Source organism: Zonotrichia albicollis, chromosome Z, assembly GCF_047830755.1.
Source record: "Zonotrichia albicollis isolate bZonAlb1 chromosome Z, bZonAlb1.hap1, whole genome shotgun sequence".
Taxonomy (NCBI): Eukaryota; Metazoa; Chordata; class Aves; order Passeriformes; family Passerellidae; genus Zonotrichia; species Zonotrichia albicollis.
In genome coordinates this window covers 30,535,634-30,548,339 of record NC_133860.1, presented here as the reverse complement: position 1 = coordinate 30,548,339, position 12,706 = coordinate 30,535,634, and the positions used below count along the sequence as shown (strand labels likewise).

General features: G+C 38.4%; 1 protein-coding gene across 1 annotated transcript; it reads left to right on the top strand.

Moving 5' to 3' along the window:
* The first annotated feature begins 2,208 nt into the window (after positions 1-2,208).
* Positions 2,209-12,593, top strand: CZH5orf34 (chromosome Z C5orf34 homolog). The gene is made up of 12 exons (XM_014271781.3): positions 2,209-2,661; positions 2,936-3,025; positions 5,122-5,762; positions 6,398-6,493; positions 7,595-7,718; positions 8,588-8,679; positions 8,898-8,967; positions 9,265-9,435; positions 9,833-9,921; positions 10,655-10,747; positions 11,626-11,666; positions 12,403-12,593. The coding sequence occupies exons 1-12, from the start codon at positions 2,467-2,469 to the stop codon at positions 12,591-12,593; spliced, it is 1,893 nt and encodes a 630-aa protein (XP_014127256.2). The 5' UTR covers positions 2,209-2,466.
* Positions 12,594-12,706: the final 113 nt, after the last annotated feature.

The following is a 12,706-nucleotide window of genomic DNA, read 5'->3' as shown; positions in this document are numbered from 1 at the left end:
ATAAGAAGCATGCCAAATCCTGGGGTAGAAAAAATCAGGAACTGTATATATAGAGAACAGCTCAAGTCAAGTTTGCAATGCAAGGTTTTTCCTTCACTGAAAATATTAAAAATCATAAAGTGAGACTTTCATTCAAACTAGTGTAGAAGTTTATAGTCTGTACATATGAACTTTGTAGGTGCTTTCAGTCTTTACTGCAGCAGGGAAAAATTGGTTTTAACTCTGTCCTGCTGCATTAAAAAAACAGGATAATATTTTCATTAAACACTCAAGTATTTCCCACTTATCTTAAATCTCAAAGAACTTCACTACAAGCTAGTGAATGTGAGAGAGTAAAAGAAAGCAGCAGGTTTCTCACTGTCAGGATGCCCTTTGCTGCTTGTCTGCCCACACCTAATCACCCATTGTTCTGTGTATGATAGAGATAAGTCACGAGAGGTTTAAAAGTTATTTCACCTGAATTTTAGCATTTACAAATTTCAAATGCAATGTGTAAAAGTGTTTCTCATCTACAGGTTTCTGAACAATGCCTTGCAAATATACAACTTTTAAAAAATTTGTGTTTTTTTAATGGCATAATGGTAAATCAGTGAAGGCACAGAAGCATGGAAAGCAAAATTTGTGGGAGATGTGAAGCAAGATTCTTTAGCACTGGTTCTGAAAAGAAACAGACTTCACATTCAAATTTGAGCATGAGACCCAGGCTTTGCAGATCAGTAAAAGTGTGCACACTATTTCCCACTCTTAACAAATTATTATGATTTAGCAAAAATGTTTAGTATTTGAAAATTACACTTCGTTTGAAGGAATTTCAAAATGGGCTGCAAGAATTGCTGCTTTGCATGTGCTTTGCTGTTGCATGATTTTCATATCCAGAAATGCAGCTTGTTCTCAGTATTTCCCTTTAAAATCTGCAAAGAAGTTCTTGCTAGTAGCCTTTGTCTTTCTTTTTTTTTTTTTAACAGATGACATCACTGGGTTTTAACTGTTGGGTTTGAGAATAATTGTACCATTAGAGAGAAGCAAGACTGGCCCAACCACATGCAGTATCACAAACTGCACATAGCTAGGTTGTTTTCTTTTTTCAGTAGAATAATCTGTTGTGGCACTGAATGTTAGTGACACTCGGTCTGGTTTGTACTAGTAATCTTTATTTTCCACTGGGACATTATTTCCTTATCACATTCTGCTTTTCCTTCCTACTGCACACAACTCATTGAATTACTGACAGCTGAAGTTTCCAACTTCTCCCTGACTGAATTATAGTTCTAATCATCCAGTTATCCAAATCATCTAGTTGATACCAGACCAGAAAATGGCATTCCAGCCAAAACTCAGGGAAGATACCATACTGTACCCTGAACTGCTAATTTGCCACCTCTACTTCAGCCTGTGTCACCTACTTCCACAGTTCCTATGCTGAGGGTTCCAACCAGGGCAGTGAAATTGTGAGCAAAATGCAATGCATCATCCATAAATAATAGTATTCATAACTCATTCATAATCCCAATATATACTTTGAAACTTGCTTCTGGCAACTACTGAACAGAATAATACTCATTAAAAAGGGGTATTCTGAATAGAATCAGGGTATTTTGATGCATGGCTGTGTCAGCAGCCACTTGACTGGGTGTTGATCTGCTCTCTGCTGAGACAACAGCTGTCAAGAATGGAAAACTCTACTGAATGCAGTCAGTCGACCTGAGGAACCTGTACTTCTCTAAGCAGGTTAGGGAGCTAAGAGAGACCGTATGGACTAGTGGGGATATTCAACTCCATTTGCTAAGGGCTGGGAGTGGGGGTTGATAATTGTCACTCAGCTGTGAACTGTCAAGCCACTTCAAACAGCTTTGATTAAACTGTAGGTGTGGGTGGAGGGTGTGTATAATAATAAAAAAGGCAACTGTCATCATGTTAAAATTGCCCTTTGGCATCTTGGCCTTTCTGTTCAGATAGGGCTTCTACCTCCCAGTCCTAGGTACAGAGCTGTGTGTTGGCTCACGGCGCCATTTTCAGCAAATAAAAGATTATTTTAAAATTTATTAAGGAAAAAAAAATTACAAGGACACCGTGAGCAGTTCCCTCAAGCTTATTTTACAGATGTGTGTGCGGAATGCGCTCATCTTGCCTGAGGGATCAGGAAGGCGCGGTTACCTCACCGGCGGAGTGAGCTGGGGAGGAGCTCGGTAAGAGATCAGGTCGGCAGCACATCGGGAGAAGCTCGGGGGAGTTTGGCTGGAGCTCGGCGGCAGTTGGGGCGGAGCTCCGGCGGGAGTTCAGGCGGAGTTCGACGGGAGCTCGGGGGCGGGGCTCCGGTGGAAGTTCAAGCGGAGCTCGTGGGGGAGTTGGGGCGGATCTCCGTCGGAGTTGGGGCGGTCTCTCCGCTGTTCCCGCCGTGCGGCGGCGCGGCCTCTTCAGGCTCCTCGGTCCGGGCGCCGTCCGCGGTTCTGGCTCTGCCTCCGAGCGATGGAGGCGGAAAGGCTGATGGTGCTATTCGGGGACGACTCGGTGGAGGTGCACTACGCGGGAGGGTCCCGCTTGCTGCTGTCTCCTTGCGGCTCCGAGTATCTGTACGAAGCGGCGCTCCCCGCGGCCGCCCACTCGCTCCAGCCGGCGGAGACCACCCGCCAGCGGGTCGCCTTTGTCGTCAGTGCCTACCGGGTATGCGGTAGGCAGTGCTTTTGGGGACGGGAGCGCTGTCCCTCGTCCCTGCGCCGTCCCGGGGAGCATCCCTTGGGCAGTGCAGCATTTGCCTCCCTGCGCGGAAACGGGCCGGCCCGGGAATCACGGCTCCAACGGGAGTTCATGTTTCTCTCTGTAAAAAACGGAGCGGGTTTCATAGCCTCGCCTCCACAAAAAGTGTGAGATCAGCACAAAATGTTATCACTGCATGTAAAAATCGTAATAGGGTTTGTTTTTCTCTGCACTTAAACAGGAACAACTTCTACGAGCGCTAGATTTCCGGAACGCGTTTTCTTCTCGCCCATACTTGCCTTCACGTCTTATACCTCCAGAAAGAAAAAAGGTGGTATTGCACATTAGGCGAGTAATGCTTTCATAAAAAATTTATTCAGCGGATTTAATATAATTTCACATGCCTGTGTGTGAGTACAGGCCGTGAAGATCTATCGAATGCAGTTTGGCTAATGGAGTTGTCATCTTTCTTAAATTACTGCCGTTTTAAATTACAGTTTTAACTGTTAGTTAGACGTCTGTTAAAGCATTTTCTTTGTAGAAAAAAATACTAAAACTTAGTTTATTCCTAGCAAATGTAAAACCTAGGAATTTTTTGTGTTGTTGTATTTTGGCAGTAGAAACTTTTCAGGGAGGTCACACTGCAACAGGATGGTATTTTCTGAGGCTGTCAGATCTCCCCATTGGAGTACCCCTGTGAAAATGCTGCTGGGGTCTCTGGGAGGAATGGAACAATGTCCAGGTCAGACTGAACATCCATGCAGAGAACAATTTAGCATTTATGGAAGCTTTGCTCCAGATCAGTATCTCTCTGGGTTCCCACTGAATATGAATGTCTGCACAGCGTGGTGGGAGTCTTAAGACAACTGATTAATCAGGCAAGTTTTAAAGCTTTTAGACTGACCCTTCAGTAGTAACACCCTTCATGCTAATGTTTAGCTGCCTAAAGCACTGTCACTCAGTGTCACTATCTACTTAATTAAAAGACAGGAGTCCTTACCAGTCATGCAGTCAGTGCAAAGAGCTGATGCTCTGCTCTTAGCACTGAGGAGTAAGTTCCACCTTCTCTCAGGCCTTGAATGATCTAACTCCTTTGGAGATTGGCTGGGTTTCTAGGCTGTTTTTAACTTACAGCATCCCTTTTGACTACTTGCTTCAGGATGCTGAAGAATAACTTTCCTAGGCCACAGCAAGCACTTGACCATATTGGTTGGTTTCTCCCTCACACCCCTTTTCTGTTGCTTTGGTTTCTTGCCCCTCACTTTGAGAAAAACTCCTGCTTTTCATAAAGCCAAAATACTCTTTTTAGAACTCCTGAGGTTGCCCTTGTCCAGCAATTTACTGTCACTTTATTGTTGTGTGGCCTGTTATCAAACAGTGCCTGTGTTTTCAAGGCCCTTGCATTTCCCACACTCCAGTAGTCCACCATAATAAAGTAAGAGTTACTAAGCTTCAGCTGCCATAACAAATTGTTAACGAGCCTGACAGGGCAGCCCAGGGCCTAGCAGAGTTAACCTAAGGCCTGAGGCCTGTTACTACCATGGGCACCTTACCTTCATGGGCACAAAACCACTTAGACTCTGTTACTTGCCTTATGCTTGAGTTCAGAACAACCTGTTCCTGTGGTGTGCTTAGGCTCTCATTTGGCCATTCCAGCCACCCACTTGTCTAGACAGCTCCCTGAGGGAGATCTCGTCAGTGGTCTGGCCAGTTCAGAACTGCACCTAGTATTCAAAATGCAGGTTAGCTGTGAATATGTATTCAGTGGTATGTTCAGTTTGCTCTTGTTCCATTCCTAGAACTTTCAAGCATTTCATTCTGATTGCTGGTGAGCATTGAGTGTGTTTACATGGGACTGAGAATTACAACACGAAGATTCTGGTTGGTGGCAGTCAGCTCAGAGCCCATCCTCCTATATGGAAATATGTATAACTATATATAGTTAGGATTGCCTTTCCTCATTGAGATAACATGAGGTTTATCTCAACTGAAGTTTTATCTGCAGCCTTGTTGTCTGGCATTGGTTATTTTTTAGTGTCCTTTTGCAATTCTTTATCAAATTTACTGATAATTGCTCTGAACAAGATAATTTGGCCATTCTGTCCCTTGTTTCTGAAGAGGCCGATGGAAGCACAAACATGTACAGTTGTGCCTGATCAGTTGCATGTGTACCTTACTAATTTATGGATTCAATTAAAATATTAGTGCTTGATAGAACTCTGTTAGTACAGGAGGAAGCAGATATGAAGATTAGATGTTTTGCTTCCTCTGAGCTCATACACACAGATAAATACAGAGCAACATTTCTTCCCATTCATCACCTTGCAAAAGGACTGAATTAATTTAAATGTAAATGCTCCATTGAATTTCTGGGAGGCATGTGATTTTTGTCTTGCTGCAATATTTCAATCCTTTTTCTTGTATTAGGTTCTTCTCAGTGATATCTCAGAAATTAAATGGCCTGACCCTGCGACAGCTGATCTGACAAGATGTTTAGACAATGGCAGTGTGAAGGTCTCATCTGTAGATGGCTATGCTCACCTTTACTTGTCAGAATTGCAGCAAGAATTTACAGTGGAGTTCTTATGCAAAGTCAGCCAGTCATCTGCAGCATCCTCATGCTCCTCTGAAAAGAACAGCAACTATCAAAGCGGAGATCAGTGTGGAAAACGAAGTAAAAATTCTGCGGAAGTCTCATCAAAACAAAGAAGAATAGAGAATAGGGATAAATGTAGTTGTGCTGAAGGTAGGTATAGGGAACCAGCCAAACCAAAGGACCAAAAAGATGGAGATGGAGTGCCTTTGTTCCACACAAGTTGTTCTTCTGAATACACATGGGTTACACAGCGTTGGACTGTTTCCTTGTGCCCGGAAGAATGGAAATACCCTTTGTCCTTGGCACTAAAATGCTGTAACTTACATATTGTGGAAAATGTAATAAAGACATATGAGACAAACAGCTGTACAGCTGTTGAGGGTGATGTTTTAGCAGACTCTGAAACATATGAAACAGTTTCTTGTTTACCTACAGCTTTGCCACTCAGCTGCAGAGCCCCACATCTACACAGGTAATTTAAACTCTTTACTTTGTCATTGTTATCATATGCTTTTCAATTCTGCATTTTGGATCTTCAACTTCTAGCAAAATAATTGAATACTAGCTATAAAAAAAAAGTTTAAAATTACTATCAGTTGTGGGTCTTTTAGAACCTTCTTGAAACTTGACTTCGTAAAACCAACATTCTGTAACCTACTCTAATGAAGCTATAGTGATTAGCTCAGATTTAAAAAAATATATTTTCTGACATGCTTTATGAATATGTAAATGAAAAAGAGATTATTGAAAAAAGAACACAGGTGTTGTATTGGAGTGGGTTGCTTTTTCCTCTTGTTTTGAAAAGAGTATCTCTGAAGTGGGCCAGTGGCATATGTTGTCTCTCAGCATCACTAAAAATAATTTAAAAAATCATTTGCATGATTGAGAAGTTTAATTTGGTAAATAAAGTGGATCACTAAGGAATTGGAGGTCTCTGAAAATATGTGTCAATTTATCATTTGAATAAGTGTGCACACTTCAGTTCTAGTTACAGAAGTGATTACCAGCAAACACACACACACACACACACACACACACACACACACACACAAAAAAGAACAACCAATATATGGACTTAGTGAGGCTGTCATTCTATTTTACACACAGGTGGGCATTCTGTGACTTCTTTCAGAATGAAGATAGAGACGAGTATTCATTCCATCAGCTAATTCAAGTTGTGTGGTGCCAGGGTGTTTTCTACAGGTATGTAAGAGATCATCTGTTATCTGGAAGACTTTATTTGTATGGGAATTAAGCTCTAAGATGAAATGTCTTACTTTGTCCCTTTCTTGCTCTTTGAGAAATGGAACACAGTCTTCATGTCAAAGTCTGTTTCTGTTTTTTTTTTTCACTGGACTTCTAGCACAGTATATTATCAGGCCTTAATCTGAAGTCATGTTTAAGTGATCTGATAATCTGATTTCTTAAAGGTTTACTGGACAGCTGGAGTTACCACAGATTTCACTTAAAATAATGGTACTTAGTTTCTTTGCAAATTAGTTCTCTCCTCTTGCTGCTGAAGACTTCACAGCTTAGAAGTGTTTATCTTGGTGACCTACATAATTCACATGTTCAGCTGTAGATTGTCCTGGCAAGTCACCTTGTCCATATGATTAAGGGAAAAAAAAAAAAAAAAACAGGGGAAAAAAAAACAAACCAAAAAAAAAAAAAAAACCAAAAAAACCCCACAAAAAAACAAAACAGGACTTTGAAATTGCTATAACTGCTATTAGCACCTAAAAGTCTTTGATAAAAGCATCAAAAGCATCACTGGTGTTTAGCCCTTTTATCTTTCTGCTGAGTGTTCTTAATTTTTCCTCAGTATAATTCCTAAATTTTTATCTCAACTAAACAAAATGTTTAGCCACACTTCAGAGATTTTTCAGAGCTTTTTTTCTCAATTAAGACCTCTCGATTGTTCAGGAGTTGTTCAGTCCGGCATTTTCCTGTGTACACCAGATGTGGCTGGTCTACTAAGAAGGTTGGATTTTTCTTTACAGGATCATTATGTTTTGTGGAATGAGCAGCTCTTGAAGGTGTTTACCTTGATGCAAAAAAAGCTTTCTTTAGCTTACTAAAATCCCACCCCCATGCATATGTCAAAGAGCCTAGTAATATTAATATTCTCTGTTAAAAGACATTATCAGTGCATTCTACTCTTTGTGAAACCGTAGAAATTTTTAACATCTGAGTTGCTGAAAATGTGTCTCTACCTATTGTTTTCTTCAGGTTTAATAATGTGTTTTGCTTGTCTAGTGACACAGCATTTTAAATACTTGCTAAAAATCTTATTATTTTTCTTAGATTTATCCATGGTAGGACAAACATCACAGAAATTTATCCTGGTGATGACTCATATTTCAAGTCAGAGGGAGAATTTTTGGGAAAATACTTTGTACGCTATGCAATCCAAAAAGGAACAAAAAAGGTACGAAACTATCTAAAAACTAGAACTGCTTAAAAGGATGTTCCAAATTCCTTCAAATTAGCTGGTTCCTTAAGACATTTGTCTATGCAGTGTGTAGTGAAGTCCCTACACTGGTAATTACTACAATGCTGTTATCAAGCTATCAGTCATACAAAAATATGAGATTGTTCCTTCTGTTTCAGAAGGTATTTTTGTAAATTTTACACAATAAGAAAATTTTTCCTCATTGTAACATTTACTTTATCAAACTCAAGAGTAAGATTCTACAACAACCATTTTCCATGAATTTAGAAGTTTAGTCTTGAAGCTAATGTATTGATTAGAGTTTAATCTCTTTGTACTTTTTCAACCTATGACAACTTGGAAGTGTTTCCTACTGTATGAGGATAGAACCTAGAAGATGCAGGTTTTGTTCTGGCTTTGCTGCAGACCAGCTGTTCAGTGCTGGAAAAGGATTTTGCCTCTGTGCCTGTCTGTTAAGTTCCCCCAGAGGAGAGGCCTTCTCAAGTGCTAATTCAACACCTTGGTTTTTTAAAGCAGAATTAAGGATCAGATTTGTACTCTTGGAACGCAGTCTTTAACTTGAAGTCAAACATTGCCACTCAGTAATGACCTGTAGTCTACAGTCTGATGAGAGAAGTTCCTGGTTCTTGCTGAGTGTAAAGAAATGGAATATTTTAATATTTTTTCACACAGGTGTAGGCTTAAGGATATGATTTTCAATCAGATATTTGTCTATGTTCTGTGGCAGATTCAAACGTGATTATAGTTGGCTTCTGGGAGGTTAGAAATTTCATAACTTGCTCTTAATTCTGTTTTGAAGCTACGGGACTTGTAACTAACTTATCTTCTTTCTGCTCTTTACTCAGATGGAAGAAAAGATGTATTCAGTGAGCAGCCTACCTCCAGATGTGCCAGGACATCCATACTCAATATCCTCCATTATTACTCAGGCAACCAAGTAACTTTACCTTTGTTATATTAATTCTGCTGACTTAGAAAGGACAGGAGTTAAAATCACACAAAACGCTTCTTATTACTTTAAGTATAAAAATTAAAGGAAGTTATCTTAGCCCTGAGGGTGTGTCTAAACTTACAGAACAAAATTTTCAAGTGCTTAGAAGACATAGTAGGAATTAAATGCTTAATACCTTGTCTGATTTTTTTTCCTCTCCTCAGAATTCTTCAGTATTGCTGCAAAACAAAACTGTCATTAAGTCATAATTATCATCTCTGCTGCTGGAAAGTGGTATGTAGCTGAAAGTGTATAAATCTTGCAGTGTTACAAGCATGATTATACAGACTGTAGGGAATAGGACTTAATCTAGAGCGAAGAATGGTGAGTGTATCCTCACAGATAGGAAGGCAGATATTTGGGAACCAAAAGCGTGGATTTAAAAGTTACATTTAAGAAGCAATTGCATGATGAAGAGAGCTGGTTGTGATATGGAAAAACAAGTGAATAAAATATCTGGAACAGATACAGGCAGTTGTAATGATGTAAGTAGCCTTTCTTCAAGTTTTTAATGTATTTGTTGGGTTCTAGGTATCTGAGGCTGATGGACAAGAAATGTTGCCGGTTTTGCTGCATGAAAAGGTTATTCCCAGCACAGGAAGACTGATTGTGTACTCAGATCATAAAGTCCATGCTTTTTTTTGCGATAGGATGATCCTGACTATGGTTTGGGATTTCAGCTCTTCCTGTAGTGAGATCCAGGTAACATGTGGCTTAGAGGAAGGACTATCCATGAAAAAGTGTTACTAGGAAATTAATGAGAATACCAAACAGAAGTTCTGATGCCAATAAAATACAGAAACAAAAAAAGACTTTGAGAATTCTACAGATTTGGAGACATTTTTACACACTTCTAGAAATAATTTATTCCTGAATAGCACAAAGGAAGAGTTGGGGCTGTGCCAGTTGTTTTTCCCCTGCATTTGTAATAGCAGACTTTAGCAGATTCTATCCCTAGCAGACCACAGACTTGCAAGTTTTTCAAGTGGATTGTTCATGTATATTTCATTCTTGAATTGGCATATTATACTTGCTTGGTTTTTTCTTTGGACTTAAGTAGAAAATTAATATTTGAGTTTGCTTTTTATTTTCTTCTAAGATAAATGAAGATGTAGGCTGGTGTAAGTTAACTACTCCTGATGGGTTACAGCAGCTAATTCAAATAAGTGATCCTGGAGTCTATGAAAGGTAATTTAAATTAGTTGTTCAATTTAAACAATTTAAATATAAATTTTTTTCTTTATAAATCCTCTTAGATGAAGAAACACTGTTTTCTGATGATAAACTGGTAGGCGTGGACTAAACATGTAGTGATAAAAGCTCCATCTTATTTCTGGCAAAGATTCAAGACCTGTGTGACTCAGGGCCACTGCATGCTGTGATTCCATTATAACTGTTATGGCAGTGTCTTTCTAGAAAAATAACTAGATCTGCAACTTGGCATTTACTACAGTGGATAAAAAAAATAAAAAAACCCAAAAGCATGTGTCCTATATAGACCTGATATATAGAACTGAACAGCACTTTATGTAATTTTTGCTTTATTACAGATATTGACCTCTGCCTACAGATTGTTTTCTAATCTGCTTACTGTAATTACAGCCTCATTATTGGAATCATCAGAAGTTTTCTGTGCTGCATTTTAGCATGGAGATATTCACAAACAAAAATTAACATTTGTATACTGTTCATTGCAAAACATACAGCTTTGTTATAATTTACTATAACTGTATAGATCTAAATATGAAAAAGATTCCAGAGAAAAAATGGCAAGGCAAGCTAGGAGAAAAATACAGATTTTGAATCATAGATTTTTCTTTCAGATACAAGTGTATTCCTTAGTGCCTTCAGTTTTTCTCTCAAAAATGGAGTTTATTTCTTAAATAAATAACTACTTTTTTGAATTTTCATATTAACACAGGTACATCAGAACAGCAATAGAATGGTGCAGAAGTTTGAATGAAAGGAAGGAGATTGCTGAATATCCTGTACACTCCGTAACTGAAGAAAATTGGTATTCATCTTTATCCCAAATAATTGACTATAAATAACGTTGAAAACAAAGCTCAAAAATATTATAATCTGAATTTTGTATCTTGCATTTCCTAATGGGCAAAAATGAAATTTTTTTTTAAAGTCCATTTATTTTGTATATGGTTTGCTATTTTTCATTCAGTGTTTGAAATGTTCACTGAGTTTCAGGTTAAGGTTGTTTCATTGTGCTTTGCCTGTCTTAAAAATCAGAATTATGGTAACTTTTTCAAAGGACAGTTAATGTTACAAAGATGGTGTCTTGCACTGTAAAGATATCAGACCAAGAAAGATGTTTTTTAACAGAACATCAAGCATCTAAAGCAGTACTTTGAACTGCCTAATGACAGTTGTATCTCTTGCTGATGTATTTGTCCTTTCTAATACATGCTACTGACCAAAAATCTATTGACATCATCTCTAAACATATTGGGATATTAAAAATGTGCTAATTGAAATCAATTGCAGTTGCACTTGCTACTTACTGACCAAAAATCTACTGACGTCATCTGCAAACATTAGGATATTAAATATGTGCTAATTGAAATCAATTGCAATTGCACTTGTTACTTAAATTATAGCAGATTCAGCTGATGAATTTTATAGCATCAGCTATGTTATATTTATAGCTGCTGAAATGAAAATTCTATCTCTATTTATACATACTTACAGCAAAGAGACTATTCTTAGAGCAGAGACCAAATTTTTGGAAACACAAATGATTTACAAATGTCAGCCATTGAACTATGGTATCAAAGACAGATTTTGCTAATCTAATTCTCAGTATTGCTGGAAACTGTCAAAAAATAAAATCTGAAGTAGAAAATACCCTTGAGAAATAACCTTTCTTTTTTTGGACAGGTCTGCTGATGCTGAGCTTGAAAAAATACAGAGATTTAATTGTATCCTTTTAAAAGCTGTAAAGATCTTTTTCACTTTTATATTCTGCATGTTCAAATCTGCACTTTAGATCATCAAAGGCTGTCTATCCAGATCTTACCTTCTTTTACTGTATCACTTTAAAAACCTAATTTTCTTACTTATCTTTTTTGTTTTATCACTTATTTTGTGGTAAAGATTAAAAAAAAATTAAAACAGTGTTGAAGTACAAAACAAAAATGAAAAGTTGCCAGAAAACAAAACTCTTCAATGTGTATTGCATCAGTTTTGCTAAGAGTCATCTGCTGATCTGTTCTTGAAAGAGGAACAACACAGTTGCCTTTGGGCTTGTATTTGCAGTACAGTATCTTTCTGTTTATCAGCTCCCTTAGTATTGTTCTATTGTGTTCAGCCAGCTGGAAATGTGCACTGTGCTGAATCTGCTTAAAGCCACTCTAAAACTGTCTTTAAGCCAGTGTTCAATTCCATTAGTATGAAAAGTGCATGCTGTTAAACTGAAGTGTAACACCCTTTTCCTTTTCAAAGTAACTTTTGGATAAATTGAAGTCTAAAAGACATTTTTCTATAAATGTTGTAGACAGTTTTAAGTAATACAGTCTTTTTCTTTTTTCACCTGTATGTAATTACCATGCTACAAAATGTGAGACTTTGCAAGGCAGAATGATGAATACAAATGCAGTCTAATTTTTCTCTTTAGGAGGAAGAGTCTGAATTTTTTTCTTAACAAAGTAACACTAGTTTTATTAGACAATAGCAACATTCTGAAAAGGTCAACTGCCACAAAATCCAATCCATCTTGTATCACTGTCAGACAAATAGAAAACGGGTGTGAGACAGAACTCAATGAAGATTGCGTCTTGGAAGCTTTGGAAAAAACTTCTAAAGTCATTCAGGATATTGAATCGCTGCTTGCTGCTTCTGGGAGGTGAGGCCCTGTGTTCCCTGTCCTGACAGGAGCTGTCCCAGCTGTGTCTGAGGAGGCTCTGCGGGGAGACAGGAATGAAGGCTGAGGCCAGAGGGACAGGCTGCCGGTATATTCCCG

Bases quoted from the DNA above. Each gene is read 5' to 3' on its own strand.
- CZH5orf34 (XM_014271781.3), top strand. From the start codon at position 2,467: ATGGAGGCGGAAAGGCTGATGGTGCTATTCGGGGACGACTCGGTGGAG. The intron at 3,026-5,121 runs GTGGTATTGCAC...TTCTTGTATTAG, and splicing joins TACCTCCAGAAAGAAAAAAG to GTTCTTCTCAGTGATATCTC. The intron at 9,436-9,832 runs GTAACATGTGGC...TTTTCTTCTAAG, and splicing joins CTTCCTGTAGTGAGATCCAG to ATAAATGAAGATGTAGGCTG.